Source organism: Balaenoptera musculus, chromosome 8 (assembly GCF_009873245.2).
Source record: "Balaenoptera musculus isolate JJ_BM4_2016_0621 chromosome 8, mBalMus1.pri.v3, whole genome shotgun sequence".
Classification (NCBI taxonomy): Eukaryota; Metazoa; Chordata; class Mammalia; order Artiodactyla; family Balaenopteridae; genus Balaenoptera; species Balaenoptera musculus.
Window position 1 is genome coordinate 84,605,002 of NC_045792.1, and position 15,148 is coordinate 84,620,149.

General features: G+C 47.7%; 1 protein-coding gene across 3 annotated transcripts; it reads right to left on the bottom strand.

Moving 5' to 3' along the window:
• Nucleotides 1-3,756: 3,756 nt before the first annotated feature.
• On the bottom strand, nt 3,757-14,943 carry LMO2 (LIM domain only 2). Of its 3 annotated transcripts, none has more exons than XM_036862422.1 (4): nt 14,707-14,943; nt 13,683-13,908; nt 9,352-9,567; nt 3,757-4,757 (listed from the first exon to the last, which is right to left on the bottom strand). In XM_036862422.1, the coding sequence occupies exons 2-4, from the start codon at nt 13,721-13,723 to the stop codon at nt 4,538-4,540; spliced, it is 477 nt and encodes a 158-aa protein (XP_036718317.1). In that variant the 5' UTR covers nt 13,724-13,908; nt 14,707-14,943; the 3' UTR covers nt 3,757-4,537. The 3 variants fall into 3 exon arrangements, with proteins under 3 accessions (XP_036718317.1, XP_036718315.1, XP_036718318.1); XM_036862420.1 differs by lacking the exon at nt 14,707-14,943 and adding an exon at nt 14,030-14,288 and having other exon boundaries at nt 3,763-4,757; XM_036862423.1 differs by lacking the exon at nt 14,707-14,943 and adding an exon at nt 11,256-11,368 and having other exon boundaries at nt 3,763-4,757; nt 13,683-13,765.
• Nucleotides 14,944-15,148: the final 205 nt, after the last annotated feature.

Below are 15,148 nucleotides of genomic sequence, written 5' to 3' on the forward strand. Positions count from 1 at the left end.
ACAGCAGACACACACACACACCACACATGTAAATTTTTCTTAATTATTTGAGACTAAGTTCCATATGTCATGACCATTTTGTCCTAAATATTTCAGTGTGTATTTCCTAAAAATAGGGATAGTCTCTTATGTAACCACAGTACAGTTGTCAACCTCAATAAATTTAGCATTTGTGCAATAATTTGAACTAATCTACCCACTCATATTTCAATGTTATCAATTGCCCCAATGATATCCTCTATAGCATTTTCCCCCTCCAGTACTGGAGGGAAAGTAAAGGGCCAGGTATTGGACTTAGTTGTCAGGTCTCCTTAGCCTTCTTGAATCTGGAACATTCCCACAGCCTTTCTTTATTCTTTATGACACTGACATTTTTGAAAATAGAGTCCCATCTCCTCCCTTTTTAAAAATACAATGTTCATCGTTTTGAGCTTGCCTGGTAATTTGTCTCATACTTAGATTCAGGCTATGCATTCTCAAGAGGAATCCTAAAATAGAGATGGTATGTCCCTCACAGAGAATCACATCTGGAGGCACACATGGTCCATCCGCCCCTCACTGATCACCTGGTCAGGTTGCTGTCCAATGTCTCCACTGTGTAATTACGGGTTTCCCCCTTGCAACAAATAACAATATATGGAAAGGTACTTTAAGACCATCCAAGTATCCTGCTCTTTCTTTGTTGAAATTTAGCAACTCTTGATGATTCTTGCTTGATTCTATCGTTTCACTATGATAGTTGCAGAATGATGACTTGCCAACTCCCACACTCTCTTCACATTTACCTGTTGGCATTCAAGATTCTGCTGTAAACAAGAGCCCTTTCTTCTCTCCATTTATTTATTATTGGTATGAACTCACGAATTCTTATTTTTCCTCCAACACTTTATAACTCATTACTATCCTTAATAATTTTGGTAGTCAAATTGCTCCAGATTTGGCCAGCCCCTTCACGCTGGCTTCTTTGTCCTTGTGGCATGCCTACATCACTCTTTTTAAAGCAGTTCCTTATTTTCTAGCATAATAAGATGTTCCAGGCCCCTGTTATACCTTCCTTGCGCCCTCCCTCCACCCCTCAGAGATTCCTGGGTTTGGATTTTGATTTGCCATTCAGTCTCAAAACTGTGGAAGACCTCATCTCCCCTGTTATTTACTCACTGGCACAGCCCCCCTCCAGCAAAGCTCACCACCTCCACCACCACCACCATGAAAACTCTGGGCTCGCTTGACTACCTGCTCCACAAGGTCAAGGTCTCTGAGTCTTTGCTCTTGCCCATGTCACCTCCTTGCTGGTCCAGGGGCATTTGAAATGTCACTTCAGCTTTACTCCAGATAGCCGCCCAGGGGCCAATAGACTTGTTCCCTCATCTGTGTTTCCATAGCACTTTTGACATATCTTTATTATGGTGCTAATCTCGTATCATTGTACTTTGGTTACATTTCTGGCTAGACTGTACTCAAATGTTTTCAAATAACCTGGGGAGAAAGGTACTCATTTTCCCTATTTTGCAGATGAGAAACCTGAGGTTCAGGGAGGTGAGCCTAAGAGAGGCAGCAGAGCACAAGGTGAGGCCTCAGTTACAGGCTACTTCTGCCCTTTATTAGCTGTAGGACCTTAGGCAGGTGACTAAGCCTGTCTGTGCTGCAGTTTCCCCGGGAGTCAACATGGATGATAAAAAATAGAAACTGCCACATGGCGGTGTTCTGTCGCTTAAAGGAGTTGCTATTTGTACAGCCCCTAGAAGAGTGCCTGGCACGTGGTAACTGCTGTGCAAATATTTGTTAAATAATTAAGTCACATCATTGCCATTCAAATCCCAGTCTTATGATGATAAAGCTCCTAGCCACTGCTCTGTTGTGACTTTGTAGGATTCCAAGATTCCCTGAGAAGCAGTGATTCTATTAGAGACAGCAATAAAAGGAAGCTGGTTCAGGTTATAAGACATTAATAAGGTAAGAGGAAGTGAAATGTTCCACCAAACTGCTGAAGTAAGTCATGGACCGGGGAAGGGCGCAGGCGCCTGGCTCTCTGCCTCTGGGTCTTGGGCACACGGCCTGCATGCTCAGGCAAGGACGACCAGCGTAGATTGTGGGAGCTGTTCTCTCTCTTTACATGTCCTTCCTCTCAAGTCAGTTGTGGGTTAGACATTTGGGCCCCTGGGGTGACTTACCACAGAGACTCTGCCTATGCATTCACAATTCTGCAGAATGGTGCCATGGACAAATGGAAAACGTTAATTATCACTTTGTTGAGGATAGCAAAGGTATTGGCGGAGTTCTTGAATCTTATGTGTGTTGTACTGTCATGGGGATTAAGAAAAAAGTTTACATTTCAAAAGCAAGAACCATTTTTATTTTGACCTAATGCTGCACATAGGATCATTCACATAACTAAAATCTATTATTATTATTATTATTAATGTCAATATGGTTAAAAATGGTGGATTGAATTGTGATTGATCTGGTAGATGACAACTGCTAGTTGAGTGGCAAAATTATGTAAAGGTTTTCAGCTTAGGGACCAGGGGTAGACAGTGTTGGTCTACATGTGGAAAAGTTACTCAGTGATTAACCATTGTGTCAAATACTAACTATTAACAACTTAGAGCAGATGATCTACCAAACTGGGGGATGTTTCAGAACATTCTTATGCTTCAGCTTGAGTCAGAATCATCTTTAGGGCTTGTTAAAACACAGATTGCTGAACCCCATTCCCAGCATTTCTGACTCACTCTGTCTGGGATGGAGCCCATGAATCTCCACTTTTAATAAGTTCTCAAGTGATGCTGATGTTGCTGGTTTATGGACCACAATCGGAGAACCACTCCCCTTTGTTGATTTAGAACAAATATCCCCTCACTGGAAGTCCCTCATTACCAACACCTAGTTGAAAGTCAGTATAACTAGATTTGTTTTAAATAGGCCACCCTAAGCAGTCAAACTTCCCAACCACTTCTAGCGTTTTACAGACCAAGAGAGCCATCACTTAATTATTTCTCCAGAAGAAGAAAAAACCAAGCAAACCCTAGTGATGAACTTTTTAAAGGAATATCACAGTTAATTAATTGTAGCACTAGATGCATGTTTCTGATGTCTTGATAATTAAACACATTAAGACTTCTTGGTACTTGCCAATATTTTTATGTTAACAATTGAAATACATCTCCCGTTAGTCTTTCATTGGGACATTCTTGAACTAGTGAGCTGAGAGGTGATGACCAGCAGGTGGCGCTCTGAGCCAGTTCATGGCTGCCTGGATGCGGTGAAAGGCAAACGCACAGACAAGGTGCCTGCTTTAAATCCTCAAAGTAAGGTTCTCTTAACCACTTGTCATAAAATACCCTGAGACACACGTCTTGGAAAATCGAAGTGTCAAGCTCAGCATCTTTGCCACATTTCAAACTAGGTAATTACCTTCTCTCCCAAGGGAATCTGTTTTATGTATGTGTCCTTCCTAGGTTACAGGTTTCCCAAAGGCAAAGATCTTGCCTTCTGTTCGCTCCATACAATGCTGAAGTGACATGCAGGTTTTACAATAGCAATCTAATTATTCTACATCCCTCTGAGCTACATGATGACCCGTTAGATACTAATTGCTAGTAATACAGAAACATGCCTGCCTCATATAAACCCTAGCCGTAAACTTGTTTTTATTTGACCTAAAACAAAATTGCTTATTTACTTCTCCTTTACAGTATAAAAAGCCATTTTTTTCCTGCCATCCCAAATTGTAAGTCATTACCAGGTAAACAACACTGCGTTTTAGTCAGTCATTTTTATTGTCCTCAGAGTTTTTTTAAACTACACACAACAAATACTTTGATATAATCTAAGATAATAAAATAGGTGAACAACTTTTTTTTTTAGATTTACATTTGTATAGAAACAATCTGTGGAACTCCTCACTTCAAAACTAAGGTGTCTAAAAACAGTGATTCATCAGCATTGCTTTAAAGAATTGTTTGGTTAAAAGTTGCAGTTTTCATTCTCAACTGAAATGTTGTCTCCATGCAGTGTCCCTTGGGTCCAAAGCTTAAGGCCTTGGGAAGGTGGCCAAGAAGAAAAGGATGGCCACTGTTCTCTCTGTCCTTCCCTTGTGTGGAGGACAGTGGTTGGACAGGGTTCTCATAAAAGCCAGGAAGAAAAGAAATCAATTGCACATCTCTAGTTTTCAAGGGTTAAAGACATAAGTCTGGGCAGAACAAGTCCCCATCTGTAGATGGGAAGTTCCATCATGACGGCACAGAAGCTCCCAACACTCTCTCCCTCGCTAATCATGTCAGTTATTACCCATAGGCTGTGGCCATTGTCCATAAGTTCTCCCTCAAGGCCAGTCATTTTGTCACGTTTAAGTTTTGCCCCCTTGCCTTATGTCACTTGGATGCTGTGTATTGGTTCTTGGTGTCCAATTAGGGCCTTTCATCCCCTAAGAAATGTCTCAGCCCACCCTCAAATCCCCCAAATGCCTAAGAGTGAAGACCCCACGGAGACAGTGACTTCAGTGAAACACCTCTCCAGAGATGCTGGGGCATCTGGCCTATATCATCCCATTGACCTTAGTCCACTCATAGATGTCCTGTTCACACACTATATCGGAGTTGATGAGGAGGTATCTGTCACCCACACAGAAGTGCTTCTGACAGGCGGCACATTTGAAACATTCCAGGTGATACACTTTGTCCCTCACCCGCATCGTCATCTCGTAGGCACGGATCCGCCTGTCACAAGAGGCGCAGAGGCCGTCCTGGCCAAAGAGCCTGGGGAGAAAACAGAGAGAAGAGCTAAAGAGACAGTGGCACAGATAATACTGGAAGAAAGGGCCTGAGGATGGGTTCCATGCTGTAGGCTGGATTCCCAAGACGTCGGGAAGCAAGGAAGAGCTGGGTCCAGACCGATGGCTTTCCTGGAAGGAAGTGGGTCCTCTGGGGTGAGACCGTATCTGTGGTATTTGTGTTTGGCATAACTCGTCCCTTTTCTGAGCTCCCTCCCTGCCTGCTGCCACCACCCTCCACGCCTCCAGGTTGCCCCGGGCCCCACCTCTGTGGAGAAGACTCTCAGTGATTTCAGAGGTTAGGCATGGGTTGTGTGTCTCTTCCCAGGGGAACTTTCATTTTAGAAGAGGAGCAGGAGTAAACCCCAGGGGCCCCTTTAAGAGGAAACTGACCAGGAATGCAACGAAATGGGCATCTTTCTGAGGCTCCCAAATTCTATCACATCAACAGCCACTAATTCCACCCACGGGGAGGGTTGGTCTTGAATTCCTTCAAAGGTACCAAGTCCACCTCCACATGATTGTTCGCTGGGACCCCAGCTTCTGGGAGACAGAGGGAGTTCAACCGAAAACGCGTGGTGTAGTTAATCGTGCCCCGGAGATCTGGAGGGTGAGCACCATCTCTCCGCATAGAATGGAAGATCTTAACTCGAGATCCTCGCTGCCCCAGTGGCATGAGTCTCTGGAGAAACTTCTCTTCTGACATTGATATCAAGACTCTCCTAAGTCTCAGTTGACTGGTTACTTATATTAAGCAATATGTAGTGCCAAAGAGGGAGATGCAATATGGTGGAGCCTAGTGCAGTGGTTCTCAAAGTGTGGTCCTGGGACCAGCCGTATTTGCATCACCTGGGAACCTGTTAGAAATGTTCACTCAGGCCCTCGTGATTGAGATGCTCTGTGGGTGAGGCCCAGCCATCTGTGTGGTCCTGAGCGCGGCCAGGTGATTCTGATGCAGGCTGAAGTTTGAGAATCAGCCCGCAAGAGAGGGATAACACAAGCATGGGAATCAGAAGACTTGGGTTCAGCCAGGACTGGCCCTGAGTACCTGAGTGACCCTGGTGAGACCTCTGATTCCTCTGAGCTTGGCAGTGATCATAGCATGCCCCGCACCCGGCTGTTAAAGGATGGACGCAGCATGTCAAAGCACCAGCGTTCAAGGGCAAAGCCAACGCTGGCTGGGTTTTAACACATCTTGGGGGTATTCCAACAGGGCCAGTCTTGCTGCCAGAAGTCATTTTCCCACACGCCTGATTACATGGCATGTCAGCAGGCCCTTTCCACGGAAAACCTTCAGGGCAGGTTTAGGTGCATGCCTGTTCTTCTCGGAAGTTCTTATTAACTTCAGAATAGCAGAGAATCAACTGGTACGTTCTGAGAGATTCTAGGGGAGATGAGGGCAGTTGACAAATTTTGAAACACATGAACAAAATTAATGGAACCGGGAAGACGTGGTCTGTGGGTAGAGAACTCATGGTTACAGCCAGGCCAGCTAATTTCCCTCCGAATCCCGCTTTCCATTTGAAGAGCTCTGAGTGTTTTCAAGGCACCGCCTGGGAGCAAACTCATTACTGGGGGAGAACATTTTATCCCAAGGCAGCAGATGGTGGAGCTGTAGGGAACTGCCACGCTGGAGGTCACAGAGTGGAAAGACAGTTCTGATTTCCTGATTGTTCAGTAAGTTGAGTTTGGGCCCAAGTGACTTACAAAACAGTGTGCGTGGAATGAAGCCAACCACCTGGGGTGTGTGACCCTTACGGAAGGAGAGCGTTTATTAAAGGGAAGTTGGGGGTAAATTACAACACACGTCAGGCAGCTAATGAAGGGAAGGATGAAGGACTTGTATTTGGGAGACAAGTTCAGGTCCCAGCATCACCTCTAACTAGCCGGGTGCCCCAGAGCCAATGACATCCTCTGCCCTGGCTTCTGTGTCTTAAGCTGTAACGCAAGAGAACTGGAAGAGAAGGCCTCTGAAGGCCCTTACAAGCTCTGGTTTGCTGGGACTTCACTAACAGTGAAAATAAGCCAGGACTTGACATCTAACTTGAGCGTTCACCTCTGGCACCAAGAATTGGTGCCTTAGGCTGGATATCCCAGAAATAGACCCTGAGACCAGGATTTATTAAGGATGTGTCATCAGGGGAAACAGGTAAGGTGGCAAGGGAAGCCGGACAGAAGGGGTGCAAGGCAAGCAAAGTTGCACGCTCGGGCCAAGTCCCTCAGAGGGGAGCTTCAGCCTGACTGCACGGGGACTCTGGGGTGTAAGTTATGTCTCCAAGCGGCCCTGGCTCCCAGCAAGATTGCAGGACTTTGGTCTCCAGCAGTGCCAGCCACCGGGCCAGGTCTGTTGGGCATGGGGGGTGGGCAGTGGGCACACTTCTGGCTTTAACAGACACAGGTGCTGGCTGTTGAAAGTAAAACACTTAGGGGTGGGGAGGCACTGCACACCAAAATTGGTAAAAAGCGATCCGAGGGGATCTGGGCTGGGCACTGATATTAACAGCTACTCTTCGGTTCCCAAGAAAACAGCATAATAGCACAGGGTTTATTTAGGTTCTGCATGGGGGTCTCATGAATATTTGAGGCTAAATGTCTGAAAGGGGCTGTAACAGGCAAGTCAAACATTGGAAACCCTCAGGGGGAGAAGTTCTCCTGGGGCAGGGGTGGGTGGGCAGGGGGAGAAGGACTGAACCCCATCATAGAACCCATTTCCTCACTCCTCCAACTTGCCTTTTGCAAAGACACTGCCAGATATGTTAAGAATGCAAGCAAACAAGTCCATGGCTAAAGGGCCATGCCTGCAGCAAGAAATGATTTTTCTCCTCTGTCAAGAGGTGTCATGTCTGAAGCTTCCTCCTGCCCATTTTAATGACAATAATATAAATATGAAAGGATGGCTGGAAACGCTTGCACTAACACAGAGTTAATTAACATGTTGCCTAGGAATGTAGCAGGGAGAAGAATTATTTCATGTCACCAAGACACAAGTTAATTAACACTGGGTTCTCCCAGACTATTTTTTTTCTCTCCTTTTTAAAAATGCAAGAGATTAACAAGCCCAGGCAGCACGGGGTTTATTCTTGAATGTTATATAAAAACCGCAGAGATAGGGAGAAGCCCGGGCTCTTTTGACCTTACTCTATCTGTACTTCATTTAATAAGATTCAAATGATTTGACAGGGATGTAGTCAGGGGGCCCAATGGGAATCATTTACCCGTCTGCTTTCTGCACTGTCTTGGCAAACTGATAGCGAGCAGAATCAGGTCTCTATTTATCCCAGTTCTGTTTTCTTGTTACTTAATAAAAAATTGACCAAAATTAAAATCATGATCCTTGGAAACCTGACTTCTTTTCTCTGAACCACCAAATTTGCAAGGACTTAATCAGGAAATTTGGGGGGCGGGAAGCTTCCTCTGTCAGTCTCTGGGTGAACAGATAAGCTTCCTTCACCATGGAACTGCCTGCATTTTTTTTTTAAATGTAAAATGCTCTGAGGGCAGGTTTGGGAGGAAGAGCTGGCCTGGCAGCCAAGGGCACTGGAGTCTAAACAAGCTTCCCTGGTTTGGGTGGTTCTAATGTATTAGGGCTGCATGCTCCACAGACCCTCTGCCACAGGAAGATGGCAAAAAATCTGACAGCTACACAGTTAAGCAGATTTGACAGCAGAGGGCACAGAGTTACCTCTGCAGCAGCTAATATGAAACTGGAAATGCTAGAACATTCCGGGCAAAGGCACTCATTTGAGTGCTGGAAAATTCACATAGCCAAACTTATGACCCAGAGCATCCAAGATGTCCTCAGTGCCTGTCTCACTGGGTGTTCTAGAGTTCCTATTTTGCCTTTCCATTCTTCCATTTCTTTGTTCATTAGATCGGAAAAGACTCTAATGATAAATGTCATGAGCAGCTAACATCTATTTGATCCTCATACACACGCACCAAGCCAAGCACTTTACATGTATCACCCCATCTAATTCCCACCCCTTCTTGGAAGTAGGTATCGCTGTTATCCCCATTTTACAGATGAGGAAATCGAGGCTTAGGAAGGTTACGTAACTTGTCCATGGTCACAGAGCTAGAAAGCAGTGGTGCCGGGGCTCAAACCTACAGCTGACTTCAGGGCCTTCCGTCAAATCCTTGGAGTGCCATGGCGAGATCATCCTTTCTATTTTTAAATTTCTCATCACATAATATTGGAATCTTACAAAAGAATATTTAGAACCTATAGGTATATTTTGAAGCATTAAATGAGCTCCTAGGAGCCCACACTCAAACTTAGAAACAACAAAGCTCCCAGTTCCTTTGGCACGCCCTGTGCCTTCCTCCCCAACCTTCTCCCCTTTTCTGCCCCACAGAGGGAACCGCTATTCTGAATTTTGTGTTCATCACTCTCTTGCCTTTAACATATTAGAATTTGACCATGTAGGAATGTATCCCTGAGAACATGCTTCTCGAACAGGAAGAAAGGCCGACTGCTTCCCTGCATCGGGCAGCTGAGACCCAGCCTGACCTCGCTGGGGCAAGAGGCAGGCACTGGGGGAGACAGACCCACAGCCCCAGGAGGGCAGCGAGGACAGTACCTGAGATAGTCCCTGCGGCAGAGCTTCCTGCCCAGCTTGTAGTAGAGGCGCCGGCCCACCTCGCCCAGCCGGCACCCGCAGAGGTCACAGCTGAGGCAGTCCTCGTGCCAGTACTGGTCGATGGCCTTCAGGAAGTAGCGGTCCCCGATGTTCTGCTGGCAGCCTCCACATGTCAGCAGGGATGGGGGGATCTGCAGCACCTCATCCACTGGCTCCCTGGAAAGAAGGCCAAGCATTAGGGATGACCTCATCTTGGGGAGACAAGCACGGGGGAGGGGTCAGGAGTCACGCTGTGCCCAACAGGAAACCTCATTCAATTGCCTGTAGGTGACATAGGAGAAAGGAGGGGACAACATATACCTAGGGCAGACTGCAGAGAGACCCTGCCAGCCTTGGCTTAGGACAGGAGAGAGCTAGACCCTACATCCTAGATCCCGGAAGAAGCAAGTGCTGGGCACCAAGAGGCACCAAGGCAACTGCAGGTGGTACTGCACCCCTACCCACAGTCCAGCCCCACTTTCTCGGCACCTGTGGTCTCTCTTCTTTATCTCACTCTCCCCTCCTACTCCATCTCCACACCTCTCCTCTTTCCTCCTCACATACCCAGGACCGAAGGGCACTGCCCAAACCCAGAGGAGGCACCCAGGACTATAAGAGTTGCTTGCTGCCAAGACAGTGACTTCCTAGAGGGCTAAGAATCTGCAGATTCCCTTTTGAATCTCCGTGCCATCCTGCCTCAAACCCTTCCCAACTGCACAAAAGCAGAGGTGAGGAAGGAAGAAAGAAGAAAGGGACCCCAAGCTATTTTAGGTTGCTTTCTCTTTCCAAGATAAACATTCCATCAGGGTATAATAGAAATTCTCATTATTATTATCTTTTAATAGAAATTCCGCATCCCATCCTTCTTACTGAATGAATCCTTGGAGAAAAATCTCAGGTGTTAATTAAGGCCACTGTTAAACTTATAAAGGACATCAAACAGAACTTTCTGCACGTGAACATTTTTACAGCAGCAAAACTGATTTGGATGAAGTTGATTTAGGAAAGAAAATGGGGAGAGGGGCAATAATTATTTTCGAGAGAGTGGAAGGCAATTAAACAGACTCTGAAATCTCCATCCAGGCAATTGTTAGGAGTGAGCTTGTGATGTGTGTTCTTTCACTGCAATGTCATACAGTGTCTCCAATTCACTTTGCTTAACTGGAATCTGAATACTTCTGTTTTACATTTTAAAAGAAATAACATAATTTGCCAAAAGAAAATAAAGGGAGTGGGAGAAATGATTCTCTCACCAGATGGGACACAGGAAAAGCAGAATACCTGTTGATCTGTGACAGTTAACAAGTGCTTTCTTGAACCTCACTCAAACACAAATCTATTTTTCAAAAATCTATTACGTTTTGAAAAATGGAACTGCCTCCAACTGTGAAATTCCCAAAGGGAGTTTCCCCCTCGGTACTTTGAGGGTATAAATCTGTGTCTCCTATTTCCAGCTGACGCTAACTTACCAGGTGACCTTGTGTCCTGATTGGCCTGTGCCCACAGCACTCAGCGTCCTTTACACCTAGGGGTGACAAGGCTCAGGGAATCAGTGTTGATAACACACTCTGACAGCTTCAGGTGACTCTGTCTGTAATGTGCATACCTCCCTGTGAATATTTAGGGCTACTGAAACCGAGCCCACACTTTGTAGATCAAGTATGAGGGTCCTTTGTGAGATGATCTCCTTTTAGAACAGGGAAATGTAAAACCCAAACCAGTTTTCTCCTAAAAACTCAAGACTTCGAATAGTTTTAAGAATTCACTGAAGCCTGGCTTGCTTTCCTTTGTTTCCACGGGTTATACATAAAGACTTCCATTCTCCCTCCTGAAAAATAAAACACCAGCATTTTCACATGCATCACCTCAGAATCGCATCTCTTCCCTTTCCACAGCCCATGGTCTTACTTCAGGCTTTCAGAAACACTCATGGAACCTCAACACTGCTGGATGCCCTGATGCTGAGCCTGCCAACCAACTGTGAAAGAAGAGAATTTGCACTTAGCTGGTGCAAAACTGCCTGGAATTAAAATGAACTGCTCTTGTTACCCACAGGGAGGCGGTAGGGGCCACTGGTGGCACAGTAGAGGAAATCTCTGTGTCTGTGAATTCTGGCTGTCTTTCTGTCTAAATGTTTCATTTGCATATGCCTTGGCAAATTTCTGTGTGTAATTTGGAGGTGCTGATCAGACTGACCTCAGCTGCACTGACCCAAGTATGTACACAATGAAGCTTCTGGTAGGATAGTGGTCCGGAGTAGAAATGGTAAGCAAAAGAGCTATTGTGATGGCCTGAGATGAGATAGGAAAGGATAGGATAAGATATTGGCTCTATCTTTCTATAATTAATGATAATATCACATTATCTTTGGTGGATGTTCCAAGCCAATAACTGAGTGGGATTCACTCTCTAATATTTTATATTCTCCTAGAGCCTATCTGAATATTACACCTAAACACACTTCGGCCTGGATTTCTGGGATAATTTCTCAACAATTTCCAAGAGAGATAGGGAAAAAATGTGCTGCAGTAATTTCTCAGCTAGCTGGTCCATCTCCAATTAGAGCTTGTCTGCATTGGGCAAATAGTGGTGCAAAGGATGGAGAAGAGCACCCTTCAGTAGGTGCCTGCTGTGTTATGAGGTAAAGATGTTTCAATTTTCCAATCTCAGTGAAAAAGCACAAACTTTGAAAAGAGAACACTTCCTTCAGGGAACTGAAACCTCCAGATTTATCTTCTAATAAAAGGCTTAGTGACTGAGTTCTGCTGATTGAAAAAGCATTAGGCGCCTTTCAAAGGTAATTCATCCAATTCACTCTCTTATTGTATTACTGTGGTCTTGCCCAGGCTCTGAAAACTCAGGGCTAAGTTGTAATTCTCGGTTTGTTAAAAAAAAAAAAAAAAAAAGAGCAAACCACCCTTTAAACCCAGTGTTTTCGTAGATATATACTTTTAAAAAGGAATGTTATCTTTCTCCTGAAAATTTAAGGAAGCTGGGTTTTTGTTAGAACAAACAAGACTCCTTATAGAACTGGCATCTGAACCTTCAAGATTGAATAGTGATGTTTATATTCTCACTAGATCATGGTACTTCCTGTGTTTTATGAGAACACGCTGAGCTTTTATGCTGGTAACTGAGGGTAAAACCCAGGTATATAAACACCATAGGAGACTGAAATTGGGAGGAGGAGGTACTTCAATCAGGAAAGCACAATTCTTTTAAAGCAGGAAAAGAAAAGAAAACAAAACAAAACAAATGCCTCTTAAAAGCACAAATGGACAAGTCATTAACCAGCTCCTTTGGTCTGTGTAACAAATCCCTTCAAAGGATTAGATGGGGACTTCAAAGGAATAAATGTTCTCAAAACCAGACAGCTAATGAATCTTAAAAGGGCATTTGCGCTGACGGCTAAATGATATCTTAAAACAACCCTTTCTCCCCGTCTTAACACTAAGGAATGGGCTGGAGGTAAACATTGGGAAGAGGGGATACTTCAAACCAGTCAGAGCCTCAGAAAACAAATGCAGTTCATTAGAGCTCCGGTTCCCAGACTCCAAACCCTTTGAGACTGTGATAAAAGCCGTGAGACTCCGCTCCCCAGAAAAATTCACCTATACGCAAAATGGTGCACTAACTTTCGAGGTTCAAAGGTCCCCATCGGTGGACCCCGAGGGGAGAGGCGGGGACGTGTATCCAGATTAACTCCGTGTTTAGCTGCTCTAAAGTCTCTGGAGGCCTGAGTGAGCTCCGAGGTGAATTCTCGCACCTCCTCACCCGCCGGTCCCTGGCGCTGCGGGCAGCCGCTCCACCTGCGGACCGGGAAGGGGGCCGTCGGGGACTCGGGAGGCCTCCACTTGTAATGTCCCCCTTTCCAGGACCAAATGGACAAAGAGAAAGGGGACCAAGAAGGAACGAGAGGGGAGAAAGGAGCAGAATCGAGTCCTGAAGGCTCTCGGGATTGCACCTGCGCGCCTCCGACCTCCCCCTCTGCCTGCTCCGGTGTAAACTTTCTGGCCCGCAGTGGCTTTGGGGAGCGTCCCAGGTAGCCGGGAGGGGCCCGCAGCGGCGCCGGGTCGACCCCCTCTTCCTGCCGCCTGCCGCCCGCCGCCCAGCCCCTCTCCCAGTGTCCCCGGAGTCACCCGATAGGATGCGGGAGCCCCGCGCAAGGCAGAGGGAAGCAAGGGCACGCTGCGGGCGCGCACCTGGAGCCTTCTCGCCGGCCGCCCGCGCCACCCTGCCGCCCCGGGGCGCGAGGCCGTGGACATCGTGGGTGGCAGGGGCGCCGCACTTACTCAGACGGGTCCAGGCTCTTCCTCTCGATGGCCGAGGACATTGGGGAGGGAGGTGGTGTGCCAGGCGGCGGGGGCGCTCCCTTTGTGGCGCGGGGCTGGCCGGCTGCCGGGGCTCGGACCCCCTCGGGTGCTCGCGCGCCGCCGCCTCCGCTCCTGCTCCTCCTCTTGCTCCGGCGCTCTGGCGGCGAGCTCGCCCCTCCGCGCTCAAGGACAGTCACCGCGCTCCCTTCAAACGCCAAAGAGAGAGAGCGAATCACCGGGCTGCCGCGCGCCGCGGCCGAGGCGGGGACAGGGGCGCGCAGCCTGCCCCGGGCGGCTGCAGCTGCCGCTGCTGCTCAGGACTTAACCTTCCATCCCGGTCCCGCCGCCGCCGCCCGGTCCGGCTCGGCTCGCGCGCTGTCGCCGGCTCCGCGCCGCCCACGGCACTAGTGCGCGACCGTCCGGCCGCCCCTCGCCCCTCGCCCCTTCGGCCCGGGTCGCGGCGCGCAGCTAGCCGCCGAGGGCAGGGAGGGGGCGGCGGCCTGGGGGCCGGGAGGGGACTGCGCCTCTCTTCCCCGGCTCCCTCCTCTCTCGGGAAGGTCTATTTTCGCTCAGCTTCCCTCTGTCTCTGGTTTCATTTCCTTTTTCCTGATCACGATTCAAATACAATAGAAGGAAATCACATTTAAAGAGACAGCTGCCCGGTACCCACCCCCCCTTCTTTTTTCTTCTTCTTCTTCTTCTTTTTTTTTTTTTTTTTTTTAACGGGGCTCCTGGGGATTAGCGATACAAACAGCAGCAGCAGCCGGCGCAGCCGCCGCCGCCGCAGCAGGACTGAGTTGGCTTCTTAAAGGGGCCAGCGTCGGGGACGGGGAGAGCCTCTCAGTGAACACCTCTCCTTGGAGAGGCGGCTGGCTTGCCTCTAAATCATTCTTTAGAGATTCCCCTCTTCGGCGTTTCCCTTTTGGTAAACTAAGATTGAAAGTAGCCAGCGGGCCGCTCGAAGAAGAAAGAAAAAAGACAAGAATGCGAGATAAGCACATACAGAGATGCACGCGTTCCGAGTGGCTTTCGCGCCCGTTCGAGGTTCCAGGTCCGTGGACACGGAGCGCGGAGACGCCCCAGACAGCGCGGCTCTGCTGGCTGCGGGCTTGTGACTGCGTCCGCGCTCCAGACAGGCGACGGGTGCTGTGCGAGCAGAGGCCGCACGGGCTGGGTACGCCTGAGCAGTGCCAGGGGCAGCTAATCCCAGAGGGAGCGTGGTTGGGAGGGACCAAGCTGATCTCAGTCTCCTCTCCATCTGCTGGCGGCAGAATTCCCTCCCTCAGCATCTTTCAAAAATCGGACTCCTGCGGTTAAACTGGCCCCTGTAAAGTGCCAACAGTACTCTGCACAGAGAAGAGTGCCTCTCCAATGAGGGAGAGACTATTTTGCCCTGGGTCAGGGAAAGAGAGCGAAGCCAGACTTGATTTTCGAGTTCAGGTTTC

What these genes read in the sequence shown, in the direction of transcription:
- LMO2 (XM_036862420.1), bottom strand. An exon ending in AAGAGCCTGGACCCGTCTGA is followed by an intron (nt 9,568 to 13,682) that starts GTAAGTGCGGCG and finishes CCTTCTTTCCAG; the next exon opens with GGAGCCAGTGGATGAGGTGC. An exon ending in TGCCGCAGGGACTATCTCAG is followed by an intron (nt 4,758 to 9,351) that starts GTACTGTCCTCG and finishes TTTTCTCCCCAG; the next exon opens with GCTCTTTGGCCAGGACGGCC.